General features: G+C 42.8%; 2 protein-coding genes across 3 annotated transcripts in view; both read right to left on the reverse strand.

The window, feature by feature from the left end:
- Positions 1–4436, reverse strand: part of ADIPOR2 (adiponectin receptor 2) — a 41597-nt gene extending 37161 nt beyond the window's left edge. The window contains exon 1 of one of the 2 annotated variants that reach the window (XM_054988782.1): positions 4359–4436. The gene's annotated coding sequence lies outside the window, so the exon portion shown is untranslated. Of the gene's footprint in view, positions 1–3679; positions 3806–4358 lie in introns of those variants that run through there. The other variant, XM_054988781.1, reaches the window with a different exon arrangement.
- A 12560-nt stretch (positions 4437–16996) lies between these two features.
- Positions 16997–24281, reverse strand: part of WNT5B (Wnt family member 5B) — a 30105-nt gene continuing 22820 nt past the window's right edge. Inside the window, exon 4 of the mRNA XM_054988692.1 lies at positions 16997–18424. Within this exon, the coding sequence (XP_054844667.1) occupies positions 17966–18424 (459 nt within the window). The 3' untranslated portion in view covers positions 16997–17965. The remainder of the gene's footprint in view (positions 18425–24281) is intronic.

Genomic DNA, 24281 nt, shown 5'->3' on the forward strand with positions numbered 1-24281 from the left:
TGGCTAAGTCAGGCAATCTGCGTGGAGCCTGAGCCGTCTGGAGACGGCTCAGAGAAAGTATTTCTTCTAAGTCAGGCAAACTGCAGGTGCACCTGTGTTAGTCTGTGTATCTCTCAGAGAGAGGTTATTCTATCTAGGTCAGGCAAGCTGTGCAGAAAGACCTGAATGAATTATGTCCGTGTGAACAAGAGGTTTATTCTGTTAGGGAAGATCCAGGTCCGTGAATTTACTTTTTTGAAACCACCAAGCTTGAGAACTATTCTGAAACCAATACATTTATCAAAACTCTTCAACCATCACATTTATATTCTTATAAATAAATTCTACTTCTGATTAAGCAAAAAAGGATCCCTTTTTTTTACTTTACGGCCACCCCCACATGTTGACTGTTCTTTCGAACTAACATCTATAACAAGCCTTCCTATATTACCAGTTAAACGTAAGAGACCGAAGGCAAAGGCCTTTGGTGGCAGACAAAACCTTCTGAGGAAGTCAGCAATATATAGGTCACACAAACAGGGCAAAATGCCACAGGTGCTGCTAGTAGTGAGGTTCAAACCCCCAAAGGAAGGTGTTCTCAAGGTAAAAGCCTGGGTAAACTAGAGAGCGCCTGAAGCTCCGTGTTTGGAAATAAAAAGAGTGTTGGTTGTGACCAGGACCCTCCCGAGATAAGTTTAAGGTGATGTAAGGAGAAGTTGAATTAAACAAAACAATGTAACAAAATAGTTACATTAAAGAACTCACTCTGCAATGTTAATAGATCAAACAGGAATCTCTAGACTTTTCTGCTTGAAGAAAAGTTTCCTTATGCAAAAGGAACCTGGTTTTTACTAACAGAGGTACAAATAAAGTGTCAGCTTTGGAAGACTCCTACATCCATTTTTGTGGAAATTCTGAATTTACTCAAAAGGAAGAATCTTCACTCTGACTAAAAGTTGTGTGTATGCAAGAAAATATCTGCAAGCAATATGTTCACATCATTCATCTCAATCCCCTACCATCTCTGTACAGCAGATCTAAGTGGAAGATGACCCTTCCCCTTTCAGAAAACTCAAAAAATAACTAAATGCATACTAATACTAAAGTGATTTAGTGATTAAGTTAATATACTTCAGAACTGAAGCATTCGATTCCACTAGACCATTTTATGGCTGAAGCCTTCAAATTATACAAACATGTGCCTCCCCAAACCATGCATGGAACTTTGGGGCTTCTCATATGTTATTAAACCCTGACTCACATGCAGCAATTATAGTTATCTAAAAAAAAATCATCCAAAGTAACTGCGGTGATGAAGCAAAAACCACCAGATCCACATTGCATGCCAGCTTGCCACATTTAAGCAGTCATCATGTGCTTATGAAATTAGGTATTAATTCATCACTAGCATTCACTGTTGTCCTAGGGATGGTTACAGCCATCAGGACACCTATGTTTCAAGGCATGGATCCCAGAGAAGCAAAAACAGATTTTTTATTTTATTTTGCTTCTGATTAATTATTTGACATGCGACATCTGATATTCCTTGCAGTTTGGACAAATTTTCTTGAAAGCACCAGAAGAGGAATTTGAACACACACACACACACACAGCAAGTTTGAACTTCTTTAGTAAGACCCAGCTTATGCTTTGGTTAATTCGCATAGCTGTATGGTGGAACATTCAATCATGTGAAACATTGCTTGCATTCTTAAATGGTACAGCTCAAATACATGTTTAGTGCCTCAGTGAGAACTAGGATTTTAAGAACGATGAGCATGTACACACTTGCAATACAGTATGTCAGTTGTCATGCCTATGTACTTCCACCATAACCCAAACATTTTAACAAGTGTCTATGCCACAGTCTCTCAACTCCTTTCAAGACATCATTCTTTTAATAAACCCTTTAATAGCACAATCCTTTCCATGTGTTTTCCAGCAACTGTGTTTGGATTGTCTGTCAGCCATGCCAATATACTGCTTTTTTGCCCTCTGGAATCTGCCTTTACCTGTAAGTGAATGACCTAGAATATTACAAATATAACACTTTGTTGTGCTTCATGCTTCACAACATGGTCCTATTCCAGCCATACCAAATTCATTAAGATATACTCCCACAAAAATACATTACAACCTTAGTCTTGCACACAACTCTAAAGAACCTCATTTCAATTTAGATTTCTCAGAAGGAACCTTCAGGCCCAGATAACAAAGACAATCAAGTTACAAAACACTTGCAAACAGCTGTCAGTTGTAAATGGAATAAATGTATATAAATTGTAACTCCTGCCTACAGCAGACCCACATTGTAGTGAAATCATTATCAACTCTTACCCAAGTAGCCTATGGCTAAATTATAAACTAAAATGTGCTTGTTAGACTGAGTAGCTAATTATGCCAGTATTTTATGAGTTCTAATTTATTACCCCAGTTCTCCAGGTATTACTACTCCTGTCTACCACCAAAAGTACATGCTGTATAGACTACCTAGATTACTTGTTTAGTGGATACATAGTGAACAGAATGTATTCAGTTTCCTCCACTCCTGTATAATATAAAGGCATTCATTCTCGATCTCCATTTTCTAGGGAGAATCTTTAAATTGAAATTAGGCAGGAAGCTTTTGACCCACATAGCACTCCCCAGGAGTGTCCTTCAAGTACTCTACTTATAACATTTAACATTGCTTTTGCAAGCTTTTTTTTTTCTTTGAGCGCTGTTATCCTTTAGAAAGCCAGATATATATAAGACTGTCCAAAATCATGGCAGAGGTTCATTAAAAAATTACTAGCACACACTGCAAATTCATAGTTACTTTAGGCTGAGGAGTGGAGAGAGAAGTGGGAAGTAGAGAAGAGTTGTTTGTGGTAAAGTTGAGTCTGTTTTCTAAACACATTGAAAGTCACTCTACACTCAGCATACTAAAAAAACCTACAAAACACACATACAAGATCACACACCTGTATGATCACACACTCATCTCATACACTTGTACTAGATATGTCTTAAAGACCAACTAGAATTCGTAGGGAGTGTCGACTCAGAAATTCACACCCTGGAAATCTAGTTGGCCTTTAAGGCGCTACTGGACCTGAAACTGGCTCTTCTGTTACAAATGGCTGCTCACCTGAAACTGTACTAATTATTAGATCAAAACAGAAATAAAGTTTCACTGCATCCTCAGAGGCAAGTTCAGCGTGGCATCATTTGAGCTCTGACTCTCCAAAGCTCATCCCTCCCGAAAAATCTTGTTGGTCTCTAAGGTGTTACTGGACTCCAACCGTGCCGTTCTACTGCAGACGAACACGGCTACCCACCTAAAACTACCACTTGTTAGTCTCTTACAGATGTCAGAAGACTTTGTTTTCCTGTAAAAGCACTAGCAACCACTTAACAGTTATGATAATAACAAATTTTTATTCGTATTAAAAAGTAATTCCATTCTCTAGTCACTACCATTTATTACTGAGGCAGAAGGAAGAAGGGACTTGCCAAGGTCAGCAGCCGTCCCCAACCGGAGAGGCTCAACTAAAAGACTGCAAGGTCTCTTCACATGGAAACAAGACCCCAAGAGAGGAGCCCGCATAGGACTCCCTCCACCCCCATGTCAGGCCTATTTTCTCACAAGGTAGCCGGGCAGGAGCCCACTGCCCTGTCCCCAGAGATGCCCAGGGCTCCCCGCCGCCTGTCCTCTCACCTGGTGCTCCCCGGAGACGTGCCCAGCACTGAGGTACGGAGGTCGGCGGGAGGGAGGCCCCACGGTGACGCCGGCGCCTCCGGGAATCCCACCCCCTCCGCCTCGTCTCGCCGCGTCCGCCTTTCCTCCTCCTCCTCCCCCCACCCTTATTACCTCCCCTTTGCCCTAGAGCGTCACCATCGCACGAGGCTCCGCCAGCCAATAGGAGACAGCTGTAGCTTGAGACGCACGCGCAAGACACGCTGGCTCGGGATGTACAGCCGAGCTGGGGTCCGGAGTATCTTGGGAAACGTAGTGTTTGCTTTGTGAGGGGAAGATAATGGGGAGGGGGGAAGTGTTTGCGGTCAGAAGCACCGTATTTAACTGAGGGCGCCGCCGTCTTGGTTTGAGGCACCGTTTTTCTTCTCTCTCTTTCTTCGCCCCCCTCTCGGTTCACTTTTATTTTGCTTTCGTCACAGTGCGTGAAGGGGAAAGGCTGCGTTGGGGCTGGACTTTGTTTATTCCTGCCACAGGACAGAGCGCTTTTCCAAACCGCGCCGCTAGGTTTGTGGCGGTTGGGCATTGAAAACGCTCGTCGCGTTTCAAATTTAAAAGGCATTTCTGTACCGACGTCGTGCCTAAAAGGCGCTGAAGGCAGTTTACAGTGTAAAATATGGTAAGACGAAATAAAAGATACGACCTCGCTGCGCTCCAGGACGCTTCTCGCTTTCAATGGAAGAATCCTCTCGAGGCTTCGCTTTCAGGAGCCGGTGGCGTGATCTCTGTGACCCGGGTCACTTCTTCCTGGCCAAACTGGCTCTGATTTCGTCAGTCTGATACGTTCATTTGGCTCCAGCTCTCGAAGACTTGACACAATAAATTTGTTAAGCTTTTTAAAGTACTGCAGAGCGTTTTGTTTTGTCTAAGGACGCATTTAGGCACACAGACAATTAAATGTCTTGACTGATCAGCCCCACAAATATTTATGAGACTTTATACCTCATATTAATATCTTGAGGAGTTAGCCGTGTTAGTCTGTAGTAGCAAAATCAAAAAGAGTCCAGTAGCACCTTTAAGACTAACCAATTTTATTATAGCATAAGCTTTCGAGAATCAAGTTCTCTTCGTCAGATGCCTGATCAAAACTGGGCAGATACAGAAGAGGAGGGGGAAAGAGAGGGAAGGAGGGGAGCATAAATCACAAGAAGGCAGAATGCAATTAGCATAGAGGCAATCAAAACATTCCTTTGCTTGGAAATGTAAACATTTCCTTTTGGTGTGCAGTCAGTTTGTAGCAGTGAAGGTATCCAATTCCTATGTAGTATAAGCCTTCGGTAACCACAGCTCTCCCTGCCAGTTGCATCTGACAAAGAGAACTGTGGTCCCCGAAAGCTCACACCAGGCGTCACTGGGCTCCCCCAGATCACGCCTCTGTAAAGAGAATCTGTTACCTGTGGTAATGTGATAACCATTCATAGTCTCTATTCAGTCCCCGCTTGACAGAGTCAAATTTGCATATGAATTCCAAAAGAGAACTTGATTCTCGAAAGCTTATGCTATAATAAAATTGGTTAGTCTTAAAGGTGCTACTGGACTCTTTTTGATTTTGCTCATATTAATATGTGTGTGTTATGTGCCGTCAAGTCGTTTCCGACCTATGGCGACGCTATGAATGAAAGACCTCCAAAACGTTCTATCTCTAACAGACTTACTCAGATCCTGCAAACTGGAGGATGTGTTAATATAAACTTGCTTAAATGGGCTATTTAAAGAACGCCTTTGTGTAGACTTAAAAATGCAACGTCTCTAGAGAGCGCTTAAAGTTCTGTTGTCAGGATGCTATAGAGAAACAACTGAGGATAGGTTGACTATCCCATTTATGTCCTACTTGTCGAACATATGAAGTTGCCTTAGGATTGCCAGCTCTAGGTTGGAAAATTCCTGGAGATTTTGTGGGTGGAGCCATGAGAGGGCAGAATTTGGGGAGGGGAGAGACCTCAGCAGGGTATAATGCTGCAGAATACACCCTCCAAAGCAGCCATTTTCTCCAAGGCAGATGATCTTATGGCTTGGAGATAACAGCCAAGCAGAATTGTAAAGACTACAATACACAAAATTAGATGACTTGGAACTAAAATATGCTTTTCCATCTGTCCTCCTTAGCAAATAAGGAACACTAAAATATCTTTTTTCAGTCACGGAGAATACTGAACTGAATAGTCCAATTAATGGAGCACTTCAGAAGTGACATCATCGCGCAGCCCCTGGGAGCATGTCCAGGCTCCGCAGGGGCTCAAAATGGGCCTGATCTGCACTGAAATGGGCCCATTTTGGGGTGCCGCAGGCGCTCCGCAGCACCACAAAACAGGCCTGATTCGCGTTGAAATGGACCTGTTTTGGGGCTCTGTGGACTGCAGGAGCTCTCCTGCACTCCGCAGTGCCTGTAAACGAGCCTATTTTGCCACAGTTTAGGCCCGTTTTCAGGCGCTGCAGAGCGCAGGAGCACTTCCATGGTCTGCAGCGACCCCAATCCAGGCCAAAATGGGAGCCTACAGGGAAGGTACGACCCCCCCCCCCACCAGTTAGGTAAGTGGAAGTAGGGGTCTGGGATCCCTACTCCCTTCAAAGTGGATAGTAAAAGAATCAAAATTACCTGTTGATTAGCAGGTTAAAGGAAAAATTGCATCATGGGAATTCTGCTTCCCACATAGGCTAACAGCTTACAGCATTCACCATCTACAATGACTGAATTAGAGATGAAGTGCTATTTAATCTGCAGGCCATCATCAACAATAATTATGACCACCAGAATGAACTGTAAATTTGCTAAAGGATTTCAGTAGGGGCCCTGACAACAGCCAATTTAATGAAAATTTGTATGTCAAGGATTTCTTCCTGTGGCGCACCCTTTCTGAGTAGAAACATGATGGCCTTTAAAAAGATGGGTTTGGAGTTTATCTAAACCCCACTTTTCAGCCCCAGTGGGGACTCAAAGTGGCTATAATATTTTATACCTTTCCATTCCATCCACACAACAACCCTGCAAAGCAAGCTAGGCTAAGAAATGCAATGGGCACAGGCAAGCCTTGCAGGTAGAATAGCATTTGAATCTGGATTTCTGAGATCCTAGCCCAGTGCTCTAACCACTACTCAAAACTGTCTCTTGTTAGAAATGGTGTCATGCAGGAATGATCCCAGAGACAGGATGAAGACAATTGTAATAAGAACTCTGCCTAGTAATGGCAATTGTAATGTTGTGGAGTCTGTTTCATGTTTTATGTCAGTCCCAGAATGTGTATTAATACACTGTTGTTTTAATGTAGATGATTTTTTAATTGTATTTTAATATGTTGTTATCCGCCCTGAGCCCACTCACGGGGAGGGTGGTATAGAAATTTGAAATAAATAAAATAAAATAAATAATAAAATCTGGAGCCTTTCCAGTCCAGGTTTTACTCATGTCTGTATAAACTGGTTGAAGGACTGCTAGGGAATTTCTGTGTTCTTTTCTTTGTTTCTGCTGTGTTGACTAAAAGAGACCCTCTGCACATTCTTAAATTAATCTTACAGCAATCAGATTGAGAACCATGGGAGGAGCCGGCACCATTCCCTGGTAGGAAAAAGTGAGTGTGAGCATACATGGAACCAACAGGAAAAAACTGCCTTCAAAAAGCATTGGGCTTAGAGGTGCAGGTTTATCAGAAGCAGCTGAGGAGCCCCAGTCATTACATTGATGGTTCCAGGCTGCTATGTCACTGTGTTAGCTGTATTAACTCCTGCCTCCAGGGACTGCACCTTGGAACCAAGGACAGCCTGTGAGGAGGGATTTCTTGAGCCAGGCAGGCACATTTCCAAAGACCTTGGAGAAAAGACTCTTAAACTCAGATCCCAGTGCTCTGTAAAGTTACACCTGTAAAGTTACACCCCCTTACAGCTGACACAGTCAAGAGAGTGGAGGGGCCTATTAAGGCTGGCAGGTAGCCAAAACCTTTAGGGGAAAAAAGCCTCTCAGCCTCCAAACCAAGAGATCTGTTATGCTGCACTTCCAGGTGTCTCCCCTCCCAGCTGGAGGCAAAGCCTTTGGAATACAGCCCTGGAACCAAGGGCTTTGTCAGGCCACATTCTCAGGCTTCTCCCTTTGGAACTGAGGGGGCAGGAGGCTGCAGCTACAGCCCTGAAGGAAGAGCCATTGTGAGGAGACTCTGATGGGTCACACCTCTAGACTTAGCCGTTGTTACTTAAGAATCCCAGGGAAGCAATCAGGCTGGTACAAAGACACAGCCTTGGAGAAGGAGCCATTGTGAGGAGGCTCTGACAGGCCACACCCTTGTACTCAAGGGTGCCAGGAAGGGAGCAGGTGTCTTTAATCAGGCTGGCATTTTCCAGCTTCTTGAAGAAGCCTCTCTTCAGCCATAACAGTGAAGGGAAAGACAGACACTTTTCTTCTTTAAATGTAGTTGTATTCTTCATTAGGATGTCTATTGAAGATTTAAAACTTTTAAAAGAAATCATTCTCCCCAGTCTCAAGGATGAGGTAAGGGAAAAGCAGAGAACAGCATTGGAGATCCTTTCTCTACAACGGCAAAAAGAGGAAATAATGCCCCTCCTCCTGGTCATGTGATACTTTGGGCTGGGAAGTGCCAAAGGGGGGAGGGGCGCTCCTAGTATTTTAGAAAACTCTGGAAATCTTCTCCATGGCTGGCCTGTGTGCGCGCACAGAAGCCATGAAGATGAACAGTTGTAATTCCAGGAGATAGGGTTGTCAGCTCCAGGTTGTAAAATTACTGGAGATTTCGAGGGGAATGGAACTTGGAAAGGATTTGTGGAGGGACCTCACCAAGGTGTAATGCCATAGAGTCCACCCTCCAAAGCAGCTATTTTCTCCAAGAGAACAGATCTCAGTCATCTTGAGAACAGTTGTAATTCCGGGTGATCTCCAGCCACCACCTGGAGGTTAGCAACCCTACTTATGAAGCTGGTCTATTGAGATCAGCACAGTACTGTCTGTTCTGACTGGCACAGTGGCTCTTCAGGGTCTCGGGTAGAGAGAAGTATTTTACATCACCTTTTAATTAAATTTTGAGCGTTGGCAAGCCAATGCTGTTCCACTGAGCCACAGCCTTTGCCGAGCCACAACAGTAGTCGATCTGGATGCTGATACTGTCTAGTAAAGGAATTCTTATGTTGTGCTATTGCATTCTTAAAGCAAAAACTGAGAGTCTTCTGATTTTATCACAAATAACGTGACATTTGTAGGTTTTTAAGCATACATCATAAGTTTTGAGATAACACAATATACAGTGCAGCCTGATCCTATTCAGGTTTACTCAGAAACAAAGCCTGCTTTTCTCAAACAGAGCTTGCTTTCAATTAAATGTGCATAGGATTGCAACCTTAATCACACTAATGACAAAATCTATAATTAACTCTAATAACAGTGTTTTAAATGTTTAGGACAGTGATGCCCAATGTGGTAGTAGGTTTCATGGTGCCTACTGATGTGTTTCCTGATGCCCACTTCCTTCTTTCACAAAGCATCTTTTCCCTAAAGCCAATCCTGGATTTTTTCCATCTCATTGGAATAGGAGGTGTTTCAGAAGACCGTAGAAGAAATCACCTTTACATCTGCAGGAAGCACCCATTTGAAACAGCTAACTCCACTGTAAGGGGACACTTTACTTGGAAGTTACTTCCCAGTATTCTGTGACTGGCCCTATGGTGGCCAGTTTGTAGTGGCACTCGTTTCTTGCTTTCAAAATCTAAAAGTGATTCAACAAGACTGGGAACCATTGGTATAGGATTTGCTTTTATTAGACCAAATTTAATAGCTGGTTGTAGAAGTGTGCCAACGTTTTTTTTCACATTGGCTGTTCTACAAGCCATTCTTCCACACACTGAAGATCTTCCTCAACAGAACAGATAAAGAAAACATGCTGCTATTGTACAATATTGGGAGGGGATATCACTGGGGCAAAAAAATTATTTTAGAAGTGTTCGGATTGCCAATTCCAGCTTGAGAAATTGCTGGAGATTTTGGGGCGAACCTGGAGAGGTTGGCATTTGGGAAGAGAGATTTCAGTGGTGATCTGATTCCATAGTCTAGCCTCCAAAGCTGCCATTTCCTTCAGGGGAACTGATCTTTATAGTCTGGAGATCATTTGTAATTCTGAGAGAACTCCAGGCCCTATCTGGAGGATGGCAACTCTCGTTCACTGAAACAGCATGTGATCTAGTTGTACCATCCCTTGAAACATTCCAAGGGCTTGGAAAGATACTTCAATGACTGTGCAATCAAGCACAGCTGTTTAGGCCGGTAAGATGACTTCAACCACGCCTGAAATGAGTTACTTCCAAGAACCTCTACATAAGAACAGCTTTCAGCCTAGAATGCAGTGTCACAACAGTAGAGTCAAAACCACAGAGAAGTTATCTACTGGATCTAGAAAATAATCTAATCATAAAGTACAAGGGTCAGCAACTTCTCATTATCATGATTATTATAATTCAATTCTGCAAAAGGTTTTTTTCCATAGACTTTATCAAAACATTTCCATAAATGGCATGTATAAGCTCTACATAAATACTACCCACTTTCTTTTAGAGATCATTATTCTTTCTGCTATCAGTGTAATGCTTGAGCAAACCTGAGTGTTGGAAGTTGCCTGAACTAATACATAAAAGGAAAAGTACAGTGTCTCCACATAGCTACTTAGAAACGAGTTTAGGATCAGAGCCTGGCAGTGCAATCCTAAACAGTTATACCCTCCACTGAAGTCAACAGACTTAGAAGGGTGTAACACTGCTTAGGACTGCACTGTAAGATAGGGACAGGGAACTGGAGGAACCATATGTAGCCAGGAATGGCCTCCCATTTAGTCCTCAGCATAGCCTCTGATCTCAAAACACACTATTGTGCATCTTAGCTATTTTATCCCAAGATGAGACACAGACAAATGGCGCTTGAACCAGCTCCTCCATAGTAGTGACCAGCTGTGTAAGCTCTGTAAAGGTTCTTTCTTTGTGCAACTTACCTGTTCACTACTGTGTACAAGCAAAGACCAGACAAACGAAAGTGAGCCACTTTTATGTCCCAGGGAATTCTCTGTTGCTTTCAAAATACATCAAAAGAACTATTAAATGTCAGAAAAACAAGGTAAAAGTCCTATAAATTTATGAACAAACCAACTGTGAGAACACTTTGTATCTCCACATGTGTGGAGGGAGTCACTATGTAAATGCCCTTCAGCTCTTGCCCAGTTCCTAATATAGTCCTTGCTAAAAATTAGTTGTCAAACAAGGTCCTAAGGGCTTTCCCCTTTACAATTAACTTTTCACCCAGGATCTTAAACTTTAGCAATAAACATAACGGGACTCAGCCAAGATTGCATCACAAGGCAGTGGAAGATTTAGGTTTAAAAGCCCAAACTGTTGACTCACAAGGATATACAAATAAATCTAACTGGCTGTCCTCCAAAGTGCAATTTAAATCTATGCAAAGCTATAATCAGGCAGGTTCCCTGGAGAGGTGGAACAGAAATAAACACACAAATAAATCTCTCTCACACACTCTGGAAATTACCTTTTCCTTTTTCCTATTTGACCTCCTCAGGTTTAATACCCATTTTCTTGTGCGCAACTCTGTAATAAATACATTGTTGTATAGAAGAGCTGGAGGAGATATGAGATCAAATCAAAGAGGGGCAGCTACTCAGATTCAATTACTTTGTAAAGACAGAAGCATGAGCTCATCCAGCTCATCCATTCTTTTCTGACTACATCTAGATCCCTGTCTCCTTTTAAACCTGTTTATTTCCAAGTCTTTTCTGATCAATGGGTGTCTTGCGTATCCAGTGATGTCTGTTAAAAGTTCAATGTCCAACGACTCCCTCTGGTCCTTGCTACTCTTTCATCAAGATCTGTCTACTCCCGTCGACTTTTGCCCTGCCCTCTTTCACTTTGCAAGTCATTTGGGTCTTGTAGACTACTGACGTTAAACCAATGTGGAGAACAAGTTAAGTAGGTCTAAAGTTTTGGGATTGAATGTGGAAAATCCAGCTTCAAATTCCTGGCTTCCTATGGCCTGGCCTTGGGCAAGACACTGATTCTGTCAGCCTAACTTGCTTCGCAGGTTGTTGTGAAGCTAAATTACCACTTTGAGTTCAGTCACTACACCAGCAAGTAAAATCCCTTTAACTTAATTTGTATTTTAAAATCTAGAAAAAGGCTAGATTTCAAACGGGGCAAATCCTCTATACTGTATAGTTGCTGCTGAAAGGAAGAGTGAAGAGAAGACATGTCTAAAGGAAGAAAATTAGAGTCAAGAGTGTTTTTTCTATCTGAGCAGAAAGTATACTGTTCCAGGCACGTATAGCTGACAGATTTCATAGGATTTGAGGCTCTTTCCAGTTCCTGGGGAGTTTGTAAGGAAGCTGGATCAGGTTATCCTCTTCTCATTTTTTCCATGAGTGGAAAACAATTTTCAGTGCTTCAAATTACTGTCCCATTGGCTTTGGATTTTATGTAAAAAGCCCATAAATCCAGGCCACTTGGTGTATTCCAAGAAATTGTTCTCTGGGATGCCAACAAATGTATGGATTGATGATTTTTTAAAACCCTAAAGCAAAACCCCAAAACTATTATTTTAAAAGCACGTTAATTTGCAAGCAGTGTTCTTTCTTTTGTACATACTACGCTCTTCAAATCTAGAGAAAATATTTTTTAAAAAATAACTAAAAAAGTGTGGCCATAAACAGAATGTACTAGTCCAATACTGCAAATGGTGGACATTTGCTCGTTCATATATATTAACATATTTTTGTTTATATAAAATATTTAGTTTGAAAACGCAATACCTCCAACAAACTCTCATTCTTGGGCTTCATCTTCTGCTTACTGGATAACTAGTATAAATTATTCCTTTAGGTACTGAGAAAACATTTCAATTCATAATTCACTGGCAAAAAATATGTCAATTATTGTTCATAACTCCTGTTCATGAGGTGGTTATTTAAAAGCAGGATTATCAATCTAATTCTCAATATGGCCCCATCTGTAGGTACTTAAAAGTTTAAAACTTGAGATTGAAGTCATGAACCGACATGATCTTTCTACAAACCTGAGTAAAGCACCAGGTTGTAGAACTGAAATAAAAAAAATACATTTGGGGGTTAATTCCCCCCCCCCATAAAAGAACCAGTGCTTGTACTTTTAAGAAACTAATGCTCTTGAGATCTGAGTGGCCAAAGTGGGAGTTGCCAGGCAGCCACAACAATATTGCCTACCTAAAAATCTCGGTTTCTGTCAGTAAAAGGCAGGAAGGAGGGCCCTTTTAGCCTCCCAGTCAACCCCTGTTCCCCTTCCTTCTGTGCTAGAGGGAGGATTCATTGGGTCCTAGCCTGGCAGAACCACCAGGTAACTTGCTACCATGCAATTTGCACAACTCACCCAGGTGCGACAGTGGCTGCCAGATGACATAATGCCACACAACCTCCCTACAATTTACATGACTTGGCCAGGCCTTGCAGCAGCCACCACACAACTTACAACTTTGCTACCACAGAACTTCTGTAATTTGGCCAGACTTTTCCCAAGGAGAGGCTGGCAGAGAGAGGGAAATCTGAGAGGCAGTGCTGTGTGAGGGTTAGACTAGAATCTGGGAGACCCAGGTTAAAATCCTCATTCTGCCATGAAAGCTTCCAGAGTGATCTTGAGCCAGCCACACTGTCTTAGCCTAATCTACCTCACAGGACTGTTGTGAGAATAAAATGGAGAAGAGAATTATGTAAGCTGCTGTGGGTCATGCCAAGAAAGGTAGGGTATAAATGAAAAATAAGAAATCTGAATGTGGGCAGATAAAAGAAAGGTTGGTTGGTGAACGGGAAGGAGAGAAGGAAACTGGGAAAGGGAAGAGGATATGGGGCTGCCATGAAAAGAGAAAGAGGATTTATTGTGGGGAAGCAGATGCAGGGGAAAATAAAGCAACCCTCACAAGCCCTTGTAGATTCCTGGCTCGTTAACTGGATTCCCATGGATTCCAAAAGCAGCTTCAAATCTTCATATGAAATAAAATTTCCTAGTTAAATTACTATAATTGTGAAAATCATGCATGTAGTTTGTCACGTGCAACAGATATGATAGGGAAACCACTGCCAGTCATGGGTTCCTGCTGTGCATACCCCTGCAAAAAAAGTGTGTTTGTCAAATTGAACTGCATTGGATAATAACCTGATAGATTGCTCCTCTATGCGTGGTAAGGAACAGGAACCAGACTAAAAGTGTGCCTTACCATTCTATCCATGTGGCTTTCACACTTCTTTGCATCCACACAGGGCTGTAATGATTGAACAGGGACTATGGAATTACAGTCTAATACATTTAGTCCCACTTTTTACATTCAGTTTCCCAGGCAGAATCTTGTGATCAACTGTGCAATCTACAGGAAATGAATTTTACGCATATATAGGCCCTGTCAGAACAAGACAAACAGGGATTCCACAAGAACTAGTAGGGGGATCTCATTTCCTCCTTCCCCATGATTTCCTCTTTCCCTTCCCTGTAAGCCCCCAACTTTCCTGCTTCCTTCTGTCCTTCTCACCCACCAGTCAATCTTTATCTGCTCTCCTGTCTTCAGCTTTCTCTCCTTCTCTCTCCCTAGCATTCTCTCCATGGGAAAAGTACGGCCCAGCTGTGTGATGGTGGCTCCCGGGCCGGGCTCAATTGTTTGGTGGCAGCTACCAGGGAGGATTGTCAGGTCCCTATACCCCCCCCACTGGGGGGGTGGGGAACGGGACCTGGCACTTACCTCATGCTGGCAGCAAGATCTTCTTTGTACCAGCGCCTGTGCAATGATGTCATCATTGGAAGTGATGTCGTTGCGCCAGCCACAGGAGTGCTCCCACACTTTGTACAGGGCTGATTCAGCCTGTTTGGGGCCCAAATCAGCCCCAAATAGGGTTGCTAGCTTCAAGTTAGGACATTCCTGGACATTTGGGACGTGAAGCCTGGAGAAGGCGGGGTTTGGGGAGGGAAAGGATCTCAGCATGGTATAATTCCATAGAGTCTACCCTCCAAAGCAGCCATTTTCTCCAGGGGAAACTGAGCTCTGTGGCCTGAAGATCAGTTGTCATTCCAGGAGATCTCCTGCTACCACCTGGAGGCTGGCAACTCTAGCCCCAAATGAAGCGTAGGAATGCTCCCGTGGCTGGCACAACATCACTTCCAGGGGTGACGTCATCACGCTCTTTGGGAGCTCACGCACAGTGGGTGTTCCTAGGGTGCCTGCTGGTGGCAGGTGACCTCTGGGAGCTTGCCACCTGCCGCCAACCACTAGTGGGTCAGTGGGCAAGGAGGCAAACCCCCAGGAGTTTGCCCATCACCAGCAGGCACCTGGAAACTCTACCACCAGGCCATGCTCAGTTGCATGGTGGGAAACCTGCAGGGACTTGGAGGAGACACCTCATTTTCCCCTGGATCTCCTTCCGCACACTCTTTCCCTGCTCCTAGCAACTACCATCCCTTACCTTTTCCTGCTTACTTCTCTCCTTCCCACCCACCCACCCACCTACCTTTTATCTGCCCTTCAGTTAAATTTATTATTTATTTATTCACTTCATTTATACCCTGCCTTTCTCCACAATAGGGATACAAATTAGCGTATATCTTTCTACTTTCCTCTATTTTATCCTCACAACAATCCTGTGAAGTAAGTTAGGCTGAGAATGTGTGACTGGCCCAAAGTTAAAGTGAACTTCTATGGCAGAGCCGTGATTTGAGCCAGGTCTCCAAGATCCTAGTTCTGAAACTCTTAATTTTTTGTGGGGTGGCTACTGTTGAACAGTAGCAAGCAGTCAATCTGTCTGAATCATGCAAGATGTGTGTTACCAAGTTACCAGTGGTTGCTGCCAGTGTTGGCCCCAATAAGTCCTCTCTCAAAGGCCAAAACAGCCCTAGAAAGGACCCTGCCCCCTACCCCTGCCTTTTAATGATAGAAATCAAGGTTTGCAGGGTGGCAATGAAATAGTGATTGTCTAGCAACCCCCACAATGGCCACTCTTTTCATAGAGGGCATTATTTTCTTAAAGATACAGGCTCTGCTTCTATTATTGAGGGGGGAGTTTAACCCCACAATGTTGGGGGGGGGGGTTTCTTTGAGATTTGTAGCAAGATCTGTCTTCTCTGTTTATGATTCATCCTTTTGATTTAAATATACACAGATTTGGCCATGTTGAAAAGTGCATATATATTGATGCCTTCATGTGGAGCATACTGTCTGGGCAAACCCCACAAAGAATTCATTCTACTTCTCCTTTAACTAAAAATAATCTGTTCCCTTTCATAGGTCCGAACAATCAGTTTGTGAGCCTGAGAAAAGAATATTGAGCTATTCCTGAGACTCTGTGTTGTTTCTGAAAACCAATTACAATTATTTTGAGAACAGATTTAATTTTTCATTTATAATATGACCTGAACATGCAAGCACATCTTAAATTAAATAGATATATGTCTCTAGTTACATACTTGGCACAGACACAAAAAGTGCAACTGAAACAAAAATACTCATATTCAGTCCAAGTAGCCAATCTTTTTTACAAGCCTGAGCAACTGAGAAGGATTGCTGTTGTTGAAGATTTGTTGTTGAAGATTTTGTTCACACTCTTGTGTACAAGTTAATCCCTGAAATAATTCCACTGAGGCCCAGTTCAGATATCATAAACAAACCAGTTTGTTTGTGATGAGTACAAAGTTAGGCTTGGACAATCCCTCATTCATCCCCTTGTCATTTTCAACCCAAAAGTCTTCAACTAACACCACTTAATCACACAGTTATGGAAAAAAGTTATTTTTTTTCATAACTGTGATTAAGAATCCCAATGAATGGATAAGAAACTAACCTTAGTTTTTTCAAGACCCCACATTCAGATGTTATGACAAATAGGAGTTAGCTGAAAAGTTCTTGGGAGAAAGTGGAAAGAGCATGAACAAACTTTGATTTGTTTATGACAGCCTCAGTTCCACACGGCAAATATACTGAATATTAGTTTGCATGCTCCTTATTCATTACAAATTCACCATAGCACAGTGACAACCAGTTCTCATCATGTGCAAAAGCATACAAATTAAACAGTCCCCATGCAACACTGACCTAATAAAAACAAACATCACTCCTTGGTGATTTTGTCAAGTCAAAAAGTAACTTGAGAACTGGATCCGACTGCAGTAAATTTAAACTAGGAAGAAGTCCAATTTGGCAGAAGTCCCTGTGCTGTGAAATAAATTAGCAGCAACACAAAACAAATGCACCCACACACACACACACACACCAAGGGAGAGGGTGAGAACAAGGGTTGTTTAATGTTGAAAAGGAGCTGTACATCTAGGAGAGTGGTAAGAACAAAAAAGAACCACAATTAAGTCCGAGTTGAGGACTGAGGTGTATAGTGTTTCTTTGGTTCTGCGTGTAAATATGTTCCTGTCAAGTCCAGAGAAACTCACACAGAACATGTTGCTTTCTTGAAAGAAATCCAATCAGCCCAAGAAAGTGGTAGCCAGTTCTTTTTCCACAAAGAGAAAATGGGCCAAATGGATTCCACCATGACAACTTTGGTCTTTCAGAACTTTGGTAGATTTTCCCTCCTTCCCCAAAACGCAGAAGAGCCAGAAACTGGGTTTCTGTCAAGGATAAAAGAATAAAGCAGCACTTCCAGGTCAAAAGTAATGTTGTCCTTCTATCGGAGCAATTGTGCAAGAATTTCTCTTCTCTCCATGCTATGCATGGACTCTGCCTTTTAAATCCATTCTTCAATGTTAGATATAGATGATTTGCCTTCTGGTTTGGTATTCCACAGCGTGCTTTCAAAAGAAGCAAAACATGACTCCCAAGTCCTTTCAGAAATCAACCTGAGCGTTTAAGGTGTTATAATAATTGTGCCCCAAAAGCACATACACCCATTTGAATTCCAGCTGTAAAATAGTAGAGGGAATACATCCATCATCTTGCTTTTGGGGTAAAGTAGCCGTAGGTAGATATTTTTCACCAATTACTCCCCTGATTCCCTTTTATTTTGGCTGCAATTTATCAAGGGTGGAAGGGAACCAGCACACAAATCCCTTTTCTTGCTCCCCATTTAAATAACAAAAAAGGAGCAGCCAGCCATGGTAAGGGAAACACTTTGGATCCGAAACAAAAAGTGTCTCTTAAATAAGCTTCTTTTATTATTATTATTATCATCACCATCTATTTATTATACAAATATATAAAATATATTTATATAGATTTATATAATATAATTCTTAGCTCTGGTGGGCCTTTCATTTACAGACGTACTGATCGACAATCTCTGTGCATTTTTTACACTTCACGTAACAGCACCAGTGGAACTTGCAGTGGCAGCGTTCTACCTGCACACTTTTGAACTGATCATAGCCCCGTCCACAGCACATCAGCTCGCAGCCGTCCATGCCCTCTGAGGTCTTGTTACAGAGCCGGCCCTGGGTGCCCAGCGACCCCGTGGTTTCATTGCGCAGGCAGTAGTCAGGGCTGGAGTCTACATAGACCAGGTCCTCCGGAGTGGGTGAATTGAAGCGGTTGTTTACCAACTCCAGCTTGCCCTTGCGACTGATTCTCATGGCAGCTGCACTGTCATACTTCTCTTTCAGAAGATCGCCTACTTTGCGGAAGTCGGCCAGCTGCAACCAGCAGGTCTTGAGGCTGCAGGAACCTGAGACGCCATGGCACTTACAGGCGACATCAGCCAGCTTGTATACTGCCTATGGATGGGAAAACCAGAAAGTGAGGTCAGGCGAGCATTTAATCACCTCCTAAGTCTGAACTGTTAAAACTAGGGTTGCCAACCTTCGAGTGAGCATGGAGAGCTGCCAGAATTCCAACTGATCTCCAGACAACAGCAATCAGTTCCCCTAGAGAGTATGCTTGCTTTGGAGGGTGGACTCTATGCCATTATACTCTGCTGAGGTCCCTCTCTTCTCCAAACCTGGCCTTCTCAGGTTCCACTCCCAAAAGATGGCCACCTACCTCAACATGGCCGATCTGGCTACCTGGATCCACGCCACGGCAACACTCAGACTTGACTGCTGTAATGCACTCTACATAGGTCTTCCCCCTAAGCTAATTTGGAGACTCCAGTTGGTGCAGAATTCTGCAGCTCAGCTATTACTAGGAGATAGGAGGAATATGAATACTACTACCATTCTGCAGTCAGTCCTTTAGCTACATATCAATTACTGGGCTTAATTCAAGGTATTGGCTATCACATACAAAGCTCTTCACGGACTTGATCTTTAATCCCTGTGGGATCGCTTCTTTCTCTATGTTCCACTACATCAGCTTCACTCATCTGAACAGGGCCTTCTGCAGGTGTCACCTTGCACATGGGTAAAATCAGTAGCTGCCCATATATGTACATTCTCTATAGGTGGTACCTATCTCATGGAACGGTCTATCTGAAGAGGTCGGGAAAGCCCCACCCTCCTGGCTTTCCACAAATTATGCAAAACCAGGACTCATTTTGAGGGGGAACGCGCCAGAACACAGTTCCGGCAGTTCCCCAAAGAGGTCACATGTCAGGTGGCCCAGCCCACCTGACTCAGCCATTTTGGGCCTGTTTCAACCTGGATTGGGGCCGAAACGGCCTGGATTGGGTGGAACACTAATGAGTGGATCACTCTCCCACTCAGCAGCAGCCCGATCCTGACCATTTTGGGCCCCTTTTCAGCCATTTTCAACACATTTTACCATTTGGGGCCCAATTCCAGCCCTGAATGGCCAGGATTGGGTCCAAAACAGCCAGGATAGATGATGTCAGGAGGTGTGGCACATGCAAATCAGTTATGCTAATCAAAAAGAGTCCAGTAGCACCTTTAAGACTAACCAGGTGCTACTGGACTCTTTTTGATTTTGCTACCACAGACTAACACGGCTAACTTCTCTGCAGTTATGCTAATGACACACTTCCGGCGATGGCAAGGGGTGTGGCATACACTAATGAGTTATGCTTATGAGTTCCTCCAGCTCTTTTTCTACGAAATGACCCCTGTGCAAAACTGAATTATTCAAGAGGGCTTTTTACTCAGATAGGAGGGCTGTACTGTAAGGAAGTGGTCTCAAAGAGATGCATCAATAAAGGGATAAGGAGAGACTATAGACTTTACCACTACTGCTGTAAGTATGATAGATTATAGACTTTACTACTATTGTTGTATGATGCTAGTAGGTAGTTGCTATGTTGTTTCATATATATCTTAGAATTGCTTATGCTCTGTTTCAGCATTTCTTCAACTCTATATTGGATCCCTGTTGGTCCCAAATTTTTACAAATTTGTATGTGTATCCCCTATTAAATTGTTTATTGAAATGCCTTTGAAACTGACTGAACTGACTCACACTGTGTAATCTGCCTTGAGTCTCAGTGAGGAAGGCTGACTATAAATATCTTTCTGTCTATTCAGTGCACTACTTAAGATTTCCTGTTTCCATCACTGATCATATCAATGGGGTTCTTACTAATAAATGAGACATTTTTATGGGGTGTCTGGCCAGCCGACAGTGCTGAGCCGTCAGATGGGGGCATCTCACCTGCTTGCTAGTTACAAGGACTTGGGTGGCACCTATCTCTGGAGCAATCTTGGCAAAAGGTAAGGGGCTTTGGGCAACACTTTTTATTTCTCAGGGAATGTGCCATTTTTGCCCATTTGTAGAGAGGGATTCAGACGCGTTCCTCCAGTGAACATGGCTACTCCAGAGAAATCACACTAGCCCTGCCCTCAAATTATAATATCGCTAGATTGGTGGCCAAACTACATTTGATGTGGATGAACTATCATCCAATCTCTCAATGTCTTTTTAAAAGCTTAAAAGCAGTCCTTTGGTGGGTAGGAAGGGTACAAATTAAGGCGGTGTTGCTGGGACAGTGAGGTTTTTAATACTTTCCACTGCGCTATTTTTTAAAAAACTGAAATTGAACTCACCTTGAAACTGTTTATTAGGCTTACTGCGAGGAAGAAGACATAGTGTGCTTGCCCTCACCCCCAGCAAAGCTATTAGAGGTTTCAGAGGACAACTCTGGAAAACGGCGTAAGGAGGGAAGATTCCTTCCCCAACAACCATTACCTGCAGCCACTTCAAAGGTTCTTGTGGCTGCTTTGAAGCTTAAAAAAAATCTCAGGAGATGTGGTGGTGAATTTCCTCATGTTTATGGCTTACCGGGTTCAGAGTCTATCCCTATAAAGTAGGGATGGGAGGATTAAAGTGCATTAGAGCAGAAAGGAAGGGACTGGTGAACTCTTTTCCTGCCTGAGCGCCCTGCTGAAACTGCAGCTACCCCTTTGATTTTCTCCTACTGAGCCTCCGAGCCTGAAAGAAATCCCCTCAGGCAGAAAAGCAGCTGTAGGGGAGCTGCCTTGAGAAAAGTTTGTCACTCCTTCCCACCCACCTCTACTGTGCTTTAAAAAGACCCCTGGAATTCAGCACAACTGAAGTTGGGTCATTCAACATTTAGGGTTTGGCCCCAAGGGAAAAAATACAGCTGGAAGCAACAAGGCTTGTGCCCTATCTTATTGCCGCTTGCATGCCACCTTGTGGTCAATTACTTATCTAATCTCACCCCCTCCTCCCTGTTCCAACCTTTAAAGTCTGGTGATAAACCATAGCCCATGGCTGCTTCCACATGGAGGTTTTGCTTTGGTTTGACATCCAAACTGGCGCTTTTTAAAGAACATCCATACATCATCTTCCCTTAATTGTCCAACTTCCAGTTTTTCCCCCTGATCTGATGGTATAGTCCAAGTGTGTTTGCGTGTCATTTGAATAGGAAGGGACACATTTTTGAAGGCCCTGCCCACATCAGCCACCATTTCCCCCTGCCACTAGAGGGCTTCGGTTGGCTTTTTTAAAAATAAAAAAATCAGCAACATACATACTGTTATAACATTATATATTTATAACAATCTGTCTGCTACTTCCACTGAATCTCCAGTTATTGTATAAAATGAAAAAGAAGTCTCTAGCCCTTTTCATTGTGGATATGTGTCTTTTCTGATACACAACAAAAGGAGTTAGTTTTAATTTTTATTTAGTGAATGCTAGGAATTCAGAAGACTGAGCAGACCAGAGCTCCTCAACAGTCCCTAACACCTTTCCTCAGGCCCACCAAGTGTTTTTAGAAAGTGGGCTGGGCCAGTTGGGGCTTTTGCACACTAGGTCTTCTGACTGGCCACTGGAATCTTATTGGCTATGTAGATATTTTAAAAAGCTGCTCTGGCAGCAGCTGCTACCACGGCACAAGGATATTCACAGCATGACTGAAGGTAAACTGCGTGGATGCAAGAAAATACTTTTAAATAATATGCTCAGTTCAAAAGGAACTTCTGTCAAGTGAAACTTCTGCCTGAAATGCTGAAGAATTACTCTAAAACTTGTGCATGACCTCGCTCCCTGACATTTCGGCATTGGCTCTGCCTCTGAGGGCAGCCATTTTGTGGTTGTGCCTACCACCCCCTGTCAGAATTCCAAAGGTGCCTGTTTGTTCAAGAAGACCAGGGACCCCTGCAGGAGACAAGTTGTTATGACATTATAACATTATAGTAGTTATATGTCAACTGCCAATTTTTCAAAAGGTTTGAAAAAGCCATCCAGTGGCATGGGGGACTAAACTATGGAAAGTGTGGGGGAAACTGCTGTTTGGATGCCTCTGTTCGCAGCTGCAACAAGAGCCACACAGAGAATCCACATTGTGGGGAAGTAGTACATGAAACCACTTTAAAGTGGGTTTTTAATTCCAAGCGTTATAAATAAATCACTTGGGGTCTGTGGGATTAGCAAATATTAGTAAAGACTATGGATTAATCATAGCAATAATAGTAAGCTAGCAAGAAGCATAAGATGGATTCTTTATGTTTTAAAGTAACTGGTCTCTGTCTTTAGCCACCCCCCCCCCTTCTTCTCCCTAGCTGTACAAGGAAAGAAAGAATGTCTATCCTTGAAGATAGATAACTGGACATTCCTGCCAGTATATGAACAGGGCAAAGCTAGAAACAAAGGGAGAATTATAAGTTCCACCCCTTCCCCCTTTTTGGAGAAGAGAGTTTGTGTAGAAAAGTAACCAGTTGTGGAATGAAGGAAGATGCTGCTATGGAGACCAAGAAAGGATGGTACATGATGTTGTCGCGAGACTGAATGGTGGACAATAGTCCAATGTAAAGGTATAAAAGTGATCAGGTGCCTTATTCTGAATGTGAGTTTCGTTTCTCCAAAATGATGTCATGAGCCCTTAAAAGAAGCATGTGCTCCTTTGTTCTCTGGTACATTCTAAGCTCATTTTGTAAGCTGGTACCCTATATTTGCAAATATACTCTGTTACAACAGTCCTTGTCTGTCTCATCTCTCTTTTGCTCAGAAGATTGGAAGGGGCAAAGGGGAAGAGCACAGTTTTGTGCAACAGGTCCAATCCAACATGCAGAGAGGACCCCATGTTAAGTGGAAAGGTGGCATAGAAGTGTTTTAAATAAATAATAACACTTAATGATCATGCAAACTTTAAAAAGGGAAATCCCCAAAGGCTGTAAAACAGCAGAGAACACTCTGGTTTTACTAGCCTGGAAAGCTTGCTTTCTCTGTATAAAAAAATGACTGCCTTGGAAAAGGGGCTCCTGAAGCATGGTGGTTTTTTTTTAAAAGCAAATATTCTACAGCACTTTTGGATTTTTTTTCTCTTTTCAATTACATCCTAAAGCCGAATCCAAGCCAAGGAATGTTAAATTTATTCCTCTTTGTACTTGGCTTAGAGGCCACCCTATTTCACAATCTAATTTGTATAAAAGCTCAAGCAGGCTTTGCCATGAAAACTGTTCTGAGCACTGGAGATGCTGTTAAATAATAGCAGAATGCCTCTGAACACGTGCAGGTTTCTTTTGCTTCATCAGTGCATAACCTGCCCATTCCATCTTCTGAGGACTGGCTCTGGCCAATCTTTGGCCAGACAGTGACAAGGCCTTTTCTGTGGTGGCACCTCATCTGTGAATACTCTGTTTCATTTTAATGGGATGAGGGTTTAAACATTGATTTGTTTTTACATTTTGAATGTTTTTTCCTTTGTAAGTTGAGAACTTTTTTAAGGTGAAAAAAAAGGGATATTAATTACTTAAATAAATAGGTAAATAACCACACCTGGGATTTAAAGAAAGACTTCTATGGCAGAGGCCATGACTTTCAGGGGGGGGGGGTGAGTACCAGCTAGGGTTACCAACTCCAGGTTAGGAAATTCCTGGAGATCTGGAGGCGGAACCTGGGAATGCTCTCAGCAGGGATATGATGGCATAGAGTCCATGCTCTAAAGTTGCCATTTTATCTAGGGGAATTGATTTCTGTAGTCTGGAGATGAGGCATAATTCTAGGAGAATGCCAGCCCCCACCTGGATGTTGGCAACCATAATGCCAGCATATCTACTCTTTTATTTTGGGGGAAATGGGAAATGTATTTAATTATTATGACCAAAAATGAGAAGAGGAGAACAACCTGTCTTGTTCTTGTCATGTAAGCAAATTAAAAAACAGGGTTTCTCACCTGTAACTGTTGATCGTCGAGTCTCTTCTGTGCAGACACACATTGGG

Source organism: Eublepharis macularius, chromosome 9, assembly GCF_028583425.1.
Source record: "Eublepharis macularius isolate TG4126 chromosome 9, MPM_Emac_v1.0, whole genome shotgun sequence".
Classification (NCBI taxonomy): Eukaryota; Metazoa; Chordata; class Lepidosauria; order Squamata; family Eublepharidae; genus Eublepharis; species Eublepharis macularius.